General features: G+C 31.2%; 1 protein-coding gene across 1 annotated transcript; it reads right to left on the reverse strand.

The window, feature by feature from the left end:
- Nucleotides 1–12,978: 12,978 nt before the first annotated feature.
- On the reverse strand, nt 12,979–17,360 carry LOC109212453 (protein FAR1-RELATED SEQUENCE 2-like). Its single transcript, XM_019376101.1, has 3 exons — nt 17,031–17,360; nt 16,245–16,870; nt 12,979–13,366 (listed from the first exon to the last, which is right to left on the reverse strand). The coding sequence occupies exons 1-3, from the start codon at nt 17,358–17,360 to the stop codon at nt 12,979–12,981; spliced, it is 1,344 nt and encodes a 447-aa protein (XP_019231646.1).
- Between the last annotated feature and the right edge of the window lie 643 nt (nt 17,361–18,003).

Below are 18,003 nucleotides of genomic sequence, written 5' to 3' on the forward strand. Positions count from 1 at the left end.
GAGTTTTGTTTCAATCCAGTATAATATACAGGACATCACATGTGTGTAATCTTTTTTTCCATTATATTATACTGGAGGAGTTGAGTTTGGGCTAGCATATAGTTGAGTTTTGTTTCAATCCAGTATAATATACGGGACATCACATGTGTGTAATCTTTTTCTCCAGTATATTATACTGGACAAGTTGAGTTTGGTCTAGCATATAGTTGAGTTTTGTTTCAATCCAGTATAATATACAGGACATCACCTGTGTGTAATCTTTTTTTCCATTATATTATACTGGAGGAGTTGAGTTTGGTCTAGCATATAATTGAGTTTTAGTTTCAATCCAGTATAATATACAGGACATCACCTGTGTGTAATTTTTTTCTCCAGTATATTATACTGGACAAGTTGAGTTTGGTCTAGCATATAGTTAAGTTTTGTTTCAATCCAGTATAATATACAGGACATCACCTGTGTGTAATCTTTTTTTCGATTATATTATACTGGAGGAGTTGAGTTTGGGCTAGCATATAGTTGAGTTTTGTTTCAATCCAGTATAATATACAGGACATCACGTGTGTGTAATCTTTTTTTCCATTATATAATACTGGAGGAGTTGAGTTTGGGATAGCATATAGTTGAGTTTTGTTTCAATCCAGTATAATATACAGGACACCACCTGTGTGTAATATTTTTCTCCAGTATATTATACTGGACGAGTTCTGTTTAGGATAGAATATTATAGGGGGAAATCTATCATATGAATGTTTGGCTTCCAGTATGTTATACTGAATGAATATTATAATATAGACAAGTATTTTTTAAGTCCAGTATATTTTACAGAGTTTCTCCTATGTGTAAGCTTTTTTCTCCAGTATATTATACCGCATGATTATTATGCTGTTTTTCGATTTTCATATCTTGTATTTTAGTCTGATCCAGTATATTATGCTGGAAGACTGCAATCTATAGACTGTTCTTCTATTCATTTTAGTGAATGAGTTATTTTGATAATTTATTTCTCATATATATACTGGGATTCTGATTGTATTTATTATCTGATTTGTAATATGTTTTTTTTTATGATTTTATAAAAATGGAATCATCAAGTTATATATTGAAGGTACGTATTTCTAAAATGTTGAAGTTTTTATCTTAAAATCACATGAAATGTTGCTTATCTGTGTTATATTTTGATTTTAGGAGGGAGATCGATTTTATGATCTTAAGAAGTGGTTTGCTGCTGATTGTTATTGGAAAGGCGATCGAAAATTTAAGAAAACAATTTCAGAGTTTTTGTGTGGAACTCAAATGGAACAGTTAAAGAATGGTGTGTTTGGGAAATTTTTAGAGTTGGATGACGTGGGTCACTCTGGGAAGTTGACTCATTGTATGTTGCTTTCTCAAGTTTTTTACAAGGATAAAAGCAAAATGGTTTTTAGAGTTTTTGATAACGACGTAGCTTTTACAAAAGATGATTTCCATTTTATAACCGGATTGAAGATTGAGGCATCTGATTATAGTTTTGTTGATGATAGAGATAACCGTTTAAACGGTATTTCTCTGATGTGCCAAAAGGTTTGAAGGTAGAACATTTGTATAAATTTATCACAAAGCATTCTCGACTCCGTGATGGTGCAGCAGATGATATATGTGATGATGTCGAGGTTTGTGATGAAGATGCTGTAAAGCTTGCTGAGATATACATATTAGAAACTGTTCTTTTGGGTAAAGACATTAAAAGAAATATAAGTGAACGTAATATGAAAATCATAGACGATCCAGAACTTTGTTCTTCTTTTCCATGGGGGAGTTACTGCTTTCAAGAACTTATTGACAATTCGTCTCATCTTCTGAAAACAGAATCTGTGAAAGACAAACCTATTGGTAGGATCGCATCTTATACGTCACTTGGATTCCCCTTCTTGTTTAATGTATGGATTATGGAAGTGTTCAATGATTTCCGTCAATATTCAATATATGAGGATCGGGGGCCAATAAGGATGTTGTCTTACTCAAGCATTGGATGTCCAAAATATGACTCACTTTGCGATGATTTCTTTAAGAGAACAACTGTAAGTTAATCGTATGTGAATTTTTAATTTATACTTGTGCTCATATATTTTGTTTTTATCTAACTATTTATATTTCTATTTAATTAATAGAAATATAAGCTTTTCAAGGTGAATCAATCATATCTTCTCCAATCTTCATCAAAAGTTAATGTTAGCGACATTGTCAATGTAAGTAGTTGTTTCTTCTATTTTATTTAGTCTTGCATTTCATTAGGTAGACTAGTGTGTGTTTTTGTTGTCCGGTATGTTATACAGGAATGAGGTTTCATTCCTTCTGATTCATGTCATCTAGTATAATTTACAGGTAATCTAGTGTGTGTTACCTTGTCCTCCTGTATGTTATACTTGGTCAGTTTTCATTTCTTCTGGTTCATGTCATCCAGTATAATTTACAGGTAGTCTAGTGTGTGTTACCTTGTGAATAATTATTTGTCTTTTTGTTTTATAATATACCCTTTGATTATTTTAGTTCTTTATATCCCAGTATTTTTTTCTGGAGTTTTACACCTTTAAATTCATTTCATTCAGTATATTATACTGGAAGACTGTCAGATGTAGGCTGTTTTGTCCACTATAATATACTGGATAAGTCTAATATTTCATTTCATTATGTTCTTTAGTTCTAATAATTTACTCTACAAAATTATATTCTACTCTTTATTGAATTGTTTTTACACTCGATAAGAATGTTTAACCGTTATGATTCTCTAATTCTTACCATTTTTCTTTTCTTTTCAGAGGGTATCTGACAAAGTTGAAGAGATTGTACGTGAGGATAATAATAAATTTCAAATAGAGATGAAAACAAAAATTAAAGATAATCGAAAAAAGTTGAAGAAGTATGTTAAGAGCGTTGTTAAGGTAATTAACTAGTTTGGCAATTTATTTTACTATTGATTTTTTTTCTATAATAATATATTGTATTCATTAATGCAGGAAATCAATGACAAGCTTGATGTTGTTGTAAAGTTTATTAAAGATTTAAAAAATCATGATGAAAGCAATGAAAACCATGAGGAAAGCAGTGTGAAAGGCAATCAAAAGCACGAGGCAGATGAAAGTACTGAAGACAATGAGGAAAGGAATGAAAAGCATGAGGAAGATGAAAGTAATGAAAAGCATGAGGAAAGCAGTCAGAAAATCAATGACCAAAGAAATTATTCTGATGGAGATAATTATTGTGATAGAGATTTTTCAAATTTGTCGGGAGACAAATAAGAGGAAGATGGTGAGTTACTGGAACAAGATGAACTGTGCAATAAGGAGTTTAAGTATGTAAGACCTTCTATTTCAATGGCACCAAATAAGGAGAGTGACAATGAAGGTCGAGCACATGTTGATTCAATACCATTAGCTATGGATATTGACTCAGTTCATCCAGCACAAGTTAATGGAGAAGCTGTACCAGGCACTGGAATTTTATTGCAAGATCCTTGTAATGAATTAAGGCCAGAATGTAATGCAATTGAACCAGTTCTGACAGCAGGTACAGAAAGTTTGATGGTTAAAATAGATGATGGGAAACAAGAGCTTTCTACACCACATTCCAGTGAAAAGATTTTACAAAATACCACAGCTGGATCATTAATTCCATCAGCCATGAATGTTGAATCAGCCCCACATGAAATTGCAGTAGGTGTTGGATGTTTTGATGAAGAGACTACTAATGAAAAAGCAGCAAATGATGCAAATTCAGAGGAAATTCCTTGTGATGAAGTAAGAGTGGAATGTAGTGCCCCTGATCAAGGTCAGTCAACTGGTACTGATGTTTATGCTATCTGGCAAAAAATAGCTGATGGGACATATCAAATTTCAACACCACGGTGCAGTCAAGATAATAAGGAAAATTGTGGAGCTGTGTCATCAAAGATACCACCAATGGATATTGAATCGCTCAAAGATGCACAAAATAAGAAATGCAGTGATCAAGGTGGACCAACTGGTGCAGATGTAACGAAATGTCTTATTTGTAATGAAGAAATAGCAAATTGTGGTCCAGATGAGACTGATCTTACAGCTGGTAGTGATATTGATTCTCTAATAGAAAAATAAGTGATCCGACAGAAAGATGGTCACCACAGTCTAGTCAAAATATTCTGCAAAGTAACATAATTACAGTTTCTCAGGGAAGTGTAACAGATGGTGTAACAGGAGGTACAGATGTTGAAAAAGGAAATATAATTTTGGATTCACCTGAAGTGGAACAAGTTATTCCTATAGTTAATGTGAATGAAGCATCTGGAGCAAAGGAAAGAGAACCCGAGACTGGTTTGGCAAGTCTTTCTGAAATGTGCATCCAAGAAAGTAAAGATAATTTTGAAGGAGATGAAAGGGAGTTGAAAGGAAAAGCACCTCTTGCTGTTGATGAAATTATTGAAAAGATTCAGCAGGTTAATGTGCGGAGTTTTGTTGTTTCCTGTGTCTAAGTTTTTTCTCTAGTATGTTATATTGGATTAGTTCTGTTTAGACTAGAATTTCGTTTTATTTGCCAATTCCTTTTTTGAGTTATAATTTGTCTGTTTTTTATAATTATGCTCTTCAAAAAAATACTTGAGTTTTGTTTGATTTCAGTATCTTTTAATGGAAGTGTGTCGTATTTAAGCTTGATTGTCCAATATGTGTTAAATGTTTATATTATAAGAGAAATCTATTTTCTCAGGGAAGTAAAACAGATGCTGCAACAGGAGGTACAGATGTTGAAGCCATTTTTCGCGATATTGAAAAAGGAAATATAATTTTGGATTCACCTGAAGTAGAACAAGTTATTCCCATAGTAAATGTGAATGCAGCATCTGGAGCAAAGGAAAGAGAATCTGAGACTGGTTTGGCAAGTCTTTCTGAAATGTGCATCCAACAAAGTAAAGATAATGTTGAAGGAGTTGAAAGGAAGTTGAAAGAAAAAGCACCTCTTGCTGTTCATGAAATTAGTGAAAAGATTCAGCAGGTTAGTGTGCACAGTTTTGTTATTTCCTGTGTCTAAGTTTTTTCTCTAGTATGTTATACTAGATTAGTTCTTTTTAGACTAGAATTTTGTTTTATTTGTCAATTCCTTTTTTGAGTTATAATTTGTCTGTTTTTTTTATTAGGCTCTTGAAAAAAATATTTGAGTTTGTTTGGTTTCCAGTATGTTATACTGGATGATTATTATATTATAGTTCAGTTTTGTTTGATTCCTGTATATTTTACAGGATATCTACGCTGTGTAAGCTTGTTGTCCAGTATATTATACTGGATGAATTCTGTTTAGACTAAAAAAATTTTAGTTGTTATTTATTTTTTGAATGATTAATAGTACTTTTTTTTATTGTCCTGTGAATCTTTGCTTTCCAATATTTTATACTGGATGGTTATTATATTATGGTTGAGTTTTGTTTGATTCCTGTATATTTTACAGGAATTCTAACATTTTAAGCTTGTTGTCCAGTATATTATACTGGAAAACTAGCATCTGTATACTGTTTTGTCTAGTAAATTATACTGGATATGTATAATTTACTTCATTTCATTATGTTTTTTAGTTCTAATAATCTCTCCATTTCTTTTTTGCTTTTTTTGAAGCAGGGAAAATTGTATACTAGTAAATGAAAGAGGAATTCTGTGGATTCGTTCCCTAATTTTAATATTTTATCTCAGTCAAGTATATCAAATTATCCTGAACCTACTGTTGATCACACCCCTGCTGAACAATCTGTTTCTGCTGATATACAAAAAAATGATTTTGATAAAAATATTGTTTTATATTCAAGTGTGGATGAGGGCTGATATACAAAAAAATGATTCAGATAAAAATATTGTTTTATATTCAAGTGTGGATGAGGGAATTTATGTTTCTCCTCTTAAAGTTGCTAAGTCTGTTTCTCAACTAGATGATAAGAAGTTACAAGGTGAAAATGAAAAAGAAAATTTTGCTTCCTGTAAAGGAAAAGAAGTGGCAGGAGCACAAGTACCGCAGATTACACAAAGTGCGAATTTAAAAGAAGAATTGCTTGGTAGAGGAAAAAGAAATCGTATGTTATATTGTATTAGTTCTGTTTAGACTAGAATTTTGATTTATTTGCCAATTCCTTTTTTGTGTTCTAATTTGTCTTTTTTTTTTTAATTATGCTCTTCAAAAAAATACTTGAGTTTTATTTGATTTCAGTATCTTTTAATGGAAGTGTGTTGTATTTAAGCTTAATTGTCCAATATGTGTTGAATGTTTATATTATAAGAGAAATCTATTTTCTCAGGGAAGTGAAACAGATGCTGCAACAGGAGGTACAGATGTTGAAGCCATTTTTCGCGATATTGAAAAAGGAAATATAATTTTGGATTCACCTGAAGTAGAACAAGTTATTCCTATAGTAAATGTGAATGCATCATCCGGAGCAAAGGAAAGAGAACCTGAGACTGGTCTGGCAAGTCTTTCTGAAATGTGCATCCAACAAAGTAAAGATAATGTTGAAGGAGTTGAAAGGAAGTTGAAAGAAAAAGCACCTCTTGTTGTTCATGAAATTAGTGAAATGATTCAGCAGGTTAGTGTGCACAGTTTTGTTGTTTCCTGTGTCTAAGTTTTTTCTCTAGTATGTTATACTAGATTAGTTCTTTTTAGACTAGAATTTTGTTTTATTTGTCAATTCCTTTTTTGAGTTATAATTTGTCTGTTTTTTTTATTAGGCTCTTGAAAAAAATATTTGAGTTTGTTTGGTTTCCAGTATGTTATACTGGATGATTATTATATTATAGTTCAGTTTTGTTTGATTCCTGTATATTTTACAGGATATCTACGCTGTGTAAGCTTGTTGTCCAGTATATTATACTGGATGAATTCTGTTTAGACTAAAATTTTTTTAGTTGTTATTTATTTTTTGAATGATTAATAGTACTTTTTTTATTGTCCTGTGAATCTTTGCTTTCCAATATTTTATACTGGATGGTTATTATATTATGGTTGAGTTTTGTTTGATTCCTGTATATTTTACAGGAATTCTAACATTTTAAGCTTGTTGTCCAGTATATTATACTGGAAAACTAGCATCTGTATACTGTTTTGTCTAGTAAATTATACTGGATATGTATAATTTACTTCATTTCATTATGTTTTTTAGTTGTAATAATCTCTCCATTTCTTTTTTGCTTTTTTTGAAGCAGGAAAAATTATATACTAGTAAACGAAGGAGGAATTCTGTGGGTTCGTGCCCTAATTTTAATATTTTGTCTCAGTCAAGTATATCAAATTATCCTGAACCTACTGTTGATCGCACCCCTGCTGAACAATCTGTTTCTGCTGATATACAAAAAAATGATTCTGATAAAAATATTATTTTATATTCAAGTGTGGATGAGGGCTGATATACAAAAAAATGATTCAGATAAAAATATTGTTTTATATTCAAGTGTGGATGAGGGAATTTATGTTTCTCCTCTTAAAGTTGCTAAGTCTGTTTCTCAACTAGATGATAAGAAGTTACAAGGTGAAAATGAAAAAGAAAATTTTGCTTCCTGTAAAGGAAAAGAAGTGGCAGGAGCACAAGTACCGCAGATTACACAAAGTGCGAATTTAAAAGAAGAATTGCTTGGTAGAGGAAAAAGAAATCGTATGTTATATTGTATTAGTTCTGTTTAGACTAGAATTTTGATTTATTTGCCAATTCCTTTTTTGTGTTCTAATTTGTCTTTTTTTTTTTAATTATGCTCTTCAAAAAAATACTTGAGTTTTATTTGATTTCAGTATCTTTTAATGGAAGTGTGTTGTATTTAAGCTTGATTGTCCAATATGTGTTGAATGTTTATATTATAAGAGAAATCTATTTTCTCAGGGAAGTGAAACAGATGCTGCAACAGGAGGTACAGATGTTGAAGCCATTTTTCGCGATATTGAAAAAGGAAATATAATTTTGGATTCACCTGAAGTAGAACAAGTTATTCCTATAGTAAATGTGAATGCATCATCCGGAGCAAAGGAAAGAGAACCTGAGACTGGTCTGGCAAGTCTTTCTGAAATGTGCATCCAACAAAGTAAAGATAATGTTGAAGGAGTTGAAAGGAAGTTGAAAGAAAAAGCACCTCTTGCTGTTCATGAAATTATTGAAAAGATTCAGCAGGTTAGTGTGCACAGTTTTGTTGTTTACTGTGTCTAAGTTTTTTCTCTAGTATGTTATACTGGATTAGTTCTTTTTAGACTAGAATTTTGTTTTATTTGTCAATTCCTTTTTTGAGTTATAATTTGTCTGTTTTTTTTATTAGGCTCTTGAAAAAAATATTTGAGTTTGTTTGGTTTCCAGTATGTTATACTGGATGATTATTATATTATAGTTCAGTTTTGTTTGATTCCTGTATATTTTACAGTATATCTACGCTGTGTAAGCTTGTTGTCCAGTATATTATACTGGATGAGTTCTGTTTAGACTAAAAAATTTTTAGTTGTTATTTATTTTTTGATTGATTAATAGTACTTTTTTTTATTGTCCTGTGAATCTTTGCTTTCCAATATGTTATACTGGATGATTATTATATTATAGTTGAGTTTTGTTTGATTCCTGTATATTTTACAGGAATTCTATCATGTTTAAGCTTGTTGTCCAGCATATTATACTGGAAAACTAGCATCTGTAGACTGTTTTATCTAGTAAATTATATTGGATATGTATAATTTATTTCATTTCATTATGTTTTTCAGTTCTAATAATCTCTCCATTTCTTTTTTGCTTTTTTTGAAGCAGGGAAAATTGTATACTAGGAAACGAAAGAGGAATTCTATGGATTCATGCCCTAAGTTTAATATTTTGTCTCAGTCAAGTATTTCAAATTATCCTGAACCTAATGTTGATCGCACCCCTGCTGAACAATCTGTTCTGCTGATATACAAAAAAATGATTCTGATAAAAATATTTTTTTGTATTCAAGTGTGGATGAGGGAATTTATGTTTCTCCTCTTAAAGTTGCTAAGTTTGTTTCTCAACTAGATGATAAGAAGGTACAAGGTGAAAATGAAAAAGAAAATTTTGCTTCCTGTAAAGGAAAAGAAGTGGCAGGAGCACAAGTACCGCAGATTGCACAAAGTGCGAATGTAGAAGAAGAATTGCTTGGTAGAGGAAAAAGAAATCGTAATGCCAGTTGGCATTTAAAATCTCCATATAATGGAACATGTAAATGTCTGAATTGGAATCCAAAATATGTTCGAAGATGTTGCTGGCGTTATCGTAAAACAATCAAACGTGCTGAGGATAATTTTGAAGCATATTTAAAGGAGAACAAGAGAAGAGGTCGTCTACCAAAGTGAGTTTCGATATTTAGTTTATTGTATTTTTATTTGATATATATGTTATTAAAATTTCACTTCTTTTTTTATTTTTCATATTTGTTTTGTCCTTGTTTTTTTAGGGATGTAACTGATATTTACAAAAAAGATCCTATACTGCAAGGAAAGTCATATGAACTTTACAATGAGAAAGTCAAATCAAGAATGTTCTTTAAAGAGATGGTAGATGATAAGTATACATTAACTGATGCGGTATGTATATATTTTTTACGTTGTGAACTTTTGATTTTCTTTCATATTATACTTGACATATTTTTTTTTTGTTTTATATTCAGCACATAGATGTTGTAATGTATTTTTTGAGGAAGAAGCATATATATCACTTCAATGAGTATCCATTTGCTTCAACAACAACAGATCTGGACTTTAATGACACTTTGGAATTTGCATATAATGACTGGCATAAACATCCAGAAAAATTTACTAAATTTCAATTTTGGAATGAAGGATTGGGATTTGGTCTTATTCAGTATGTATTGGGTGAGAATCGTAGATGTGGGATTCCATGGTCATCTGTTGATAAAGTTTTCTGTCCGATTCGAGTTCCTGCAAATATTGTAGATGGTGAAGTTGCCTTAGATTGTTGCACTCATTATTACCTGGCAGTGTTAGACTTGAATGAGAAGACTATAGATGTATATGATTCTGTGTATCAGGGATATGATTATCAAGTTATAAAGGAGCAGATTCTTCAATATCAGGAATTTATTCCTATGATTTTGGAGTATTGTAAATTTGGTGACTTGCATCCTACATTTGGGCATGAGTATAAACCATTTGTTCTTCAATGGAAAGAATCACCAAAACAGATAGGGAACACAAGTTGTGGTGCATTTGTTATAAGATTTGTTGATATGTTGATGCAGGGTAAAGATGTTATGTCAATTGTGCCCAATACAATCAAATATTATCGTCAGTATCTTGGTTTTAGTCTGTGGGCACAGGCAGAATGGAAACACAAATCAGGGTATGAAAGTCCTCCAGAGATGGTTGGTGATGATTATGGAAATGAATGGAATAACTTTTGTAAATATTCTTTAAATTATGGCAGCTTTGAATTGTAAATACCCTGATAAACATAGTTTTTGAATTATATGTTAAATATTAATACTTTGTTGATATATAAGCAGATTTTGTAGTTTGAATTTTAAAATGTTTTGCTTCGTGTATATTATGTTGCAGAATCTAATATGTGAAAGCATATCATCCGGTAAAGTTTATAGAATTGGAGTTCTTATATAATCCGGTAAAGCATAATCTCCAGTATTATATACTGGCTGAGCACAATCAAGACTTTTCCGCGTTAAAATATCATGGTATAGCCAGTTTTTAAACAGGTCAATGAAAAATAGCCAGCGTTTACCAAGTCAATGAAAAATAGCCACTATTTTGCTGCAACAGGGACCGGGCCAGTATAATATACGGGAGTTCTGGTGCATTTGTGTACGAACTCCAGCATATTATGCTGGACCGGTATACTTTGCTAACTCCTGTAAAATTTGCGAGAGACTGGAGCACCAGTGCTCCAAACTCCAGTATATTATACTGGACAATTATACTTGCTGGAACTCTCGTAAAATTTAGCTGGAACTCCCGTAAAATTTGCGGGAGTTCCAGCATAGTTATCCTGGATCTCCCGTAATATTTACGGGAGTTCAAGCATACTTAAGCTGGAACTCCCGTAAAATTTGCGGGCATATTTTTTCGGATTTTGAATAGTGTTTTCGTTCAAATTTAAAGTGGCTAAATTTCGATGACTTTTGAAACTTGGCTATTTTTCAACAAGCAGTGTTAAATCAGGCTATAATAATCCAAATTTTTTTATCATAAATTCGTCCAACTTATGCTGGAAATACTATTTATGAAGGCATATAAGCCAGTATATTATAATGGAGAAGTTGAAAATAATATCTAGGACAATTGAGAGAAATTAAATAATTTAATATTTTATTTCCTGTAGATTATACTGGAGGTGTATATGTTTAAACACTACGTCCTATATTTAATACTGGATGTGAATAATCCTAATTATTTCACCCTAAATTCGTCCAGTTTTGATTACTCCCCTATAAAATATAGTGCTTATGAAGTGATATAAGCCAATATATTATATTATAATGGATAATTGGAAAATAGTGGAAACTCGGTAATTAGAACAATTTACTGGAATTAAATAATTTAATATTTAGTTTCCTGTATATAAAAGGTATTAGGTCTGTTTGATTTTGACAGGTTCAGAGCGCATATTCCAAGAAAATTAGGTTCTAAACGATGCGCTACTAAATCCTATCTCCAATTTCCAGGGTTTAGTAGCTTGTTCTCGAGGTTTAATTTTTGAAATGTCAAGCTTAATTTCGAACACTTGATTTTATGGGTACAAAGCACTCACTCAAGCATAAAAAACCTTTTCATCCAATCTCAGTGTCATCTGATTTTTCTGATTTTGTTATAGAGAACGAAAATTATTCTCTTACAATGGCAGAAGTTGTTAGTTTAGAACGGACTCGTTCACAAAGGGATAGAGCACGAAATACCTCTAGATCAGCTTCGAATACCTCTGGGTCAGCTAGTATTAGAATAACGCGTTCTCAAAGTTCTAAGGAATGCGAAATTAGTGATTCCAAAAGTATCAAGGAACCAGTAGTTGATGTTTCTCAAAATAATATAAAGCCTACAAAAAAGAGGAATGATTCTGAATCAAATACTCATACGAGAAGAAATTCTAAATCATTTTTGAAGGTAAAATATATTACACATTATTTTATTTATACATGCTCTGTATAATGTTTACCATGTAATATACTTATATATGTATCTGTATTGTATTGCAGCTCAATGCAAGTGATAGACCAATACTTGGCAATAACTTTAATTCTGAGATTGTTAGCAATTTGAAAACAAAATTATCAACAACGCAACTTGAACTCTTTAAGTCAACTTGTTTTGGCTATTTGTTGAATTTGCCTAGTATAAAACTGCAAACACAGTTAATATATTATTTGTTAACCAAGGAGGTAGAAAAAGGGAAAGCGAATCAAATGGTGTTTCTTGTCAATGGGGTAAAGCTACGTTTTGGATTGGCAGAGTTTGCTTTTGTAACTGGATTTAAATGTACCCGTGACGTACAGCTTTGTAGTGAAGTTAGGCAAAACAAAAATGGTTCAATTGCAAAGTACTTTAAGGATTACCCTACTGTTTCTAAAGAACACCTTGTGGATTGTTTTCTTACAAAAATATTTGACTCTGATGAAGATGCTATTAAGATAGCAGTGCTATTTGTTGTATATTCATTCCTTTTTTCTATTAAGAACACCAAACATATTGATAAGAAGTACTTGGACTTGGTTGACAAGGGTGATTACAATAGTTATCCATGGGGAATAGATTTATATGAGGAAACATTGAGAACAATTTCAGGTGTTTTGGATAAGCAACGACAGTATTATTGACTTTCAGGATTCCCTTATGCTGTTCAAGTATGGTTCTACGAATGTTTTGGATATTTGGATAGTTATGTTGCTTGTAGGCGTGAAAATATATCTCCACCAATTCTTCGATGGAGTGTTACACGACAGCTGAAATTTGAAGAGTTAAACGATAAGCTATATGGCTTACCATCTAAGAAGGTAATATAATTATTTTTTTGTGTTTCTCATNCAGATTCTTTTCTAAATGATAGATGCAAATTTCATGGTAGCACTCAGGGAAAACCTTTGCAATTCCATTTGCAATAGCCTTGTGTCGATCTGACAAGAACATTAAATCATTACGAATCCCAATTGCTTTTCTTAATTCTCTGAAATACCATTCATATGATTCATTATTCTCTTTATCCACTACTCCAAAAGCTATAGGTAAAATCTGGTTATTTGCATCTTTGGTAACACCCACTAATAGAACACCTCTATATTTATTTTTTAGAAATGTTCCATCAACAGCAATCAGTGGTCTACAATACTTCCACCCAGAAATTGATGCCCCATACATAAAAAACATGTAAACAAACCTGTAAAAAGAAAAGTAAATAAAATTCAGTTAACTTACACAGTATAATATACTGGAGATAAAGCTCATGCCACACGTCCTATAAAATTTACGGGCATCAAACAAAAATTAACTATTTTATAATATTCTTCCAGTATAACATACTGGAGTTCCATTAACATCTAGTATAATATACTAGATAAAATAAACTAAAAATACAAAATTTTAGGTTAAACAGAACTCACCCAGTATATTATACAAGACAGAAAGCTTATAAAATACAGATATCCTGTAAAATATACTGTATGACAACCACTAACATCCTGTATAATATACTGTACAAAATCAAATACAATAGATTGAAGATAAGTCACCCAGTATAATTTACAGGAAAGAAAGCTTTTACAATACACACGTCCTGTAAAATATACCGGAAGACAAACACTAACTTCCTGTTTAATATACTGCACAAAATAAAATAAAATTGAAATACATAACTTAATATTTTGTTTCCTGTATATTAAACTGGAGTTATATACTGTTAAACCACTATGTCCCGTATTTAGTAATGGACATAAAAAATCACTCAAAAAAAGTAATAAATAAAAAGAACTCATCCAGTATAATTTACAGGAAAGAAAGCTTATACAATACACACATCCTGTAAAATATACTGGACGACAACCACTAACATCCTGTATAATATACTGGACAAAATAAAATACAATAGATTGAACAGAACTCACCCAGTATAATTTACAGGAAAGAAAGCTTATCATAAATAAGAAATTTACCTGTTTTCTTCATCTCTCACAATATTTGTATATGATCCTGGATTTTTTTGTTCCATCATATACAAATATGATGGCAGCTGCTCATAATTGTGTTCAGTTGTTCCTCTTACTGGAGAAAAAGCTTAGACACAGGCAATGTCCCGTAAAATATATAGGATTAAAACAAAACTCAATTATAATCTAGTCTGAAAACAGAATTCGTTCAATATAACATACTGGAGAAAAACATTACACACAGGTGACGTACTTTAAATTATTCTGGATTGAAATAAAACTCAACTATATTATAACATAATATCTACATTAACGAAACATACTTCAAGTGAATTACAATACATTTTTTATGAGAATTCCAATATAATAAGCTGGAAACGTCCAGTAAATTATATTCTAGTCTAAATAGAACTCAACTATATGCTACTCTAAATAGAACTCGTCCAGTATAACATACTGGAGAAAATTTTAAACACAGGTGATTTCCTGTAAAATATACTGGATTGATATAAAACTCAATTATATTCTAGTTTATGCAGAACTTACCCAGTATAACATACTGGAGAATAAGCTAACACACAGGTAATGTCCCGTAAAATATACTGGATTCAAACAAAACTCAATTATATTCTAGTATTAGAACTTATCCAGTATAACATAAAAAATATTACATACAGGTGACGTCCCGTAAAATATTCTGGATTCAAACAAAATTCAATTATATTCTAGTCTTATAACTTATCCAGTATAACTTATTGGAGAATAAGCTTATACACAGGTGATGTCTCGTAAAATATACTTGATTCTATCAAAACTCAATTATATTCTAGTCTTAGAAATTACCCAGTATAACATACTGGAGAATAAGCTTACACACATGAGATGTCCCGTAAAATATACTGGATTAAAACAAAACTTAATTATATTCTTGTCTTAGAACTTATTCAGTTTAACATACTAGAGAATAAGCTTACACACAGGTGACGTCCCGTAAAATATTCTGGATTCAAACAAAACTCAATTATATTCTAGTGTTAGAACTTATCCAGTATAACATATTGGAGGAAAAGCTTACACACACGTGATGTCCCGTAAAATATACTGGATTCAAACAAAACTCAATTATATTCTAGTAAACTCAATTATATTCTAGTGTTAGAACTTATCCAGTATAACATATTGGAGGAAAAGCTTACACACACGTGATGTCCCGTAAAATATACTGGATTCAAACAAAATTTAATTATATTCTAGTCTTATAACTTATCCAGTATAACTTATTGGAGAATAAGCTTATACACAGGTGATGTCTCGTAAAATATACTGGATTCTATCAAAACTCANTAAAAAGAAAAGTAAATAAAATTCAGTTAACTTACACAGTATAATATACTGGAGATAAAGCTCATGCCACACGTCCTGTAAAATTTACGGGCATCAAACAAAAATTAACTATTTTATAATATTCTTCCAGTATAACATACTGGAGTTCCATTAACATCCAGTATAATATACTAGATAAAATAAACTAAAAATACAAAATTTTAGGTTGAACAGAACTCACCCAGTATATTATACAGGACAGAAAGCTTATAAAATACAGATATCCTGTAAAATATACTGGATGACAACCACTAACATCCTGTATAATATACTGTACAAAATCAAATACAATAGATTGAAGAGAAGTCACCCAGTATAATTTACAGGAAAGAAAGCTTTTACAATACACACGTCCTGTAAAATATACGGGAAGACAAACACTAACTTCCTGTTTAATATACTGCAGAAAATGAAATAAAATTGAAATACATAACTTAATATTTTGTTTCCTGTATATTAAACTGGAGTTATATACTGTTAAACCACTATGTCCCGTATTTAATAATGGACATAAAAAATCACTCAAAAAAAGTAATAAATAAAAAGAACTCATCCAGTATAATTTACAGGAAAGAAAGCTTATACAATACACACATCCTGTAAAATATACTGGACGCAACCACTAACATCCTGTATAATATACTAGACAAAATAAAATACAATAGATTGAACAGAACTCACCCAGTATAATTTACAGGAAAGAAAGCTTATCATAAATAAGAAATTTACCTGTTTTCTTCATCTCTCACAATATTTGTATATGATCCTGGATTTTTTTGTTCCATCATATACAAATATGATGGCAGCTGCTCATAATTGTGTTCAGTTGTTCCTCTTAACAAAGATAACCCCTTTTGAATAGCATGCCATGCTTTTCCATAACCAACATCAATTCCATGTGCTCTTTTCATCTCTGAAATGATAAACTTAGGTTTTACCTCAGTGGCTATGTCTCTTAAGTTGTCAATCACGTAATCTCTAATCACATTTGAAGTTGCTTGCCTTTGATCTGATTTTCGAATATCAACTGAGCACTCATGTGTTCTCTGAAATTTAACTATTTTAAAAAGTGTTGATTCCTTAATTCTTGAACCTCGAACAGTCCAAGTACACTTTTCATCAGTACATACCAAAGAGTATCTCGTGTTACTTGACCTGTTAACATAGAACTCAAAATGCTCCTTTATAGCTGCTAAGCAAAAACATCTAATCATGGCATTTTTATCTTGAAAAACAGAACCAAGTTTTACATCATCCAGTGATGCATTTTCCTTCAATATTATTGATGGAGATTCTTTTGCCTTTCCTTTTCCTTTCCTTTTTCTCCCTTCAATACTTTGTAGTGATTCAATGTGCTGATCTTCCACAGGAATTACATTTCTTTTTCCATTATAATATCATAAGTTGGATTCTCCTGCTCTTCTTCAACTTGAGATATCAGCAACACTTGCTCTTCCGGACCATATGTGTTTCTGTGCAATAACTGTTGATTATCAATTTCCATTATTGCATTACCTCTTCTAGTTGTTGATCTGGTTTTTCTGATATTTCAACAACAAATTTCGAATCTTTATAGTATGGATCATTTTTTAAAAGAATCATACACATAATAAGATCTTCATCTTTTGTCACTTCTATTCCCTTAGAAGTACCTAGGTTGATATTAAGCCATACATTTGCTTGAAACTTTTTGTTGTCAAGCTCTATAACTTCAAAAAATTTTCTAAGGAATTCTTCAAATGAAGTCCCATCATTTATCAGGAGGAGCTTCGTTTTATGATCCAAGTACTTGTAATCTGCTGTCCATTTGCCATCGAACGCAATAATCAAGAAATTTGTATGCATCCTGTATTTAATGAACCCAAATAATTAGATATCTAAAAATTATACTGTTTAAAAATATAATATTCATCCAGTATAATATATTTGAGAATAAGCTTACATACAGGTGATGTCCCGTAAAATATACTGGATTAAAACAAAACTCAATTATATTCTAGTCTTAGAACTTATCCAGTATAACATACTGGAGAAAAAGTTTAGACACAGGCGATGTCCCGTAAAATATACAGGATTAAAACAAAACTCAATTATAATCTAGTCTGAAAACAGAATTCGTCCAGTATAACATACTGGAGAAAAACATTACACACAGGTGACGTACTTTAAATTATTCTGGATTGAAATAAAACTCAACTATATTATAACATAATATCTACATTTACGAAACATACTTCAAGTGAATTACAATACATTTTTTATGAGATTTCCAATATAATAAGCTGGAAACGTCCAGTAAATTATATTCTAGTCTAAATAGAACTCAACAATATGCTACTCTAAATAGAACTCGTCCAGTATAACATACTGGAGAAAATTTTAAACACAGGTGATTTCCTGTAAAATATACTGGATTGATATAAAACTCAATTATATTCTAGTTTATGCAGAACTTACCCAGTATAACATACTGGAGAATAAGCTAACA

The sequence above is a fragment of the Nicotiana attenuata genome, unplaced genomic scaffold (genome assembly GCF_001879085.1).
Source record: "Nicotiana attenuata strain UT unplaced genomic scaffold, NIATTr2, whole genome shotgun sequence".
Taxonomy (NCBI): Eukaryota; Viridiplantae; Streptophyta; class Magnoliopsida; order Solanales; family Solanaceae; genus Nicotiana; species Nicotiana attenuata.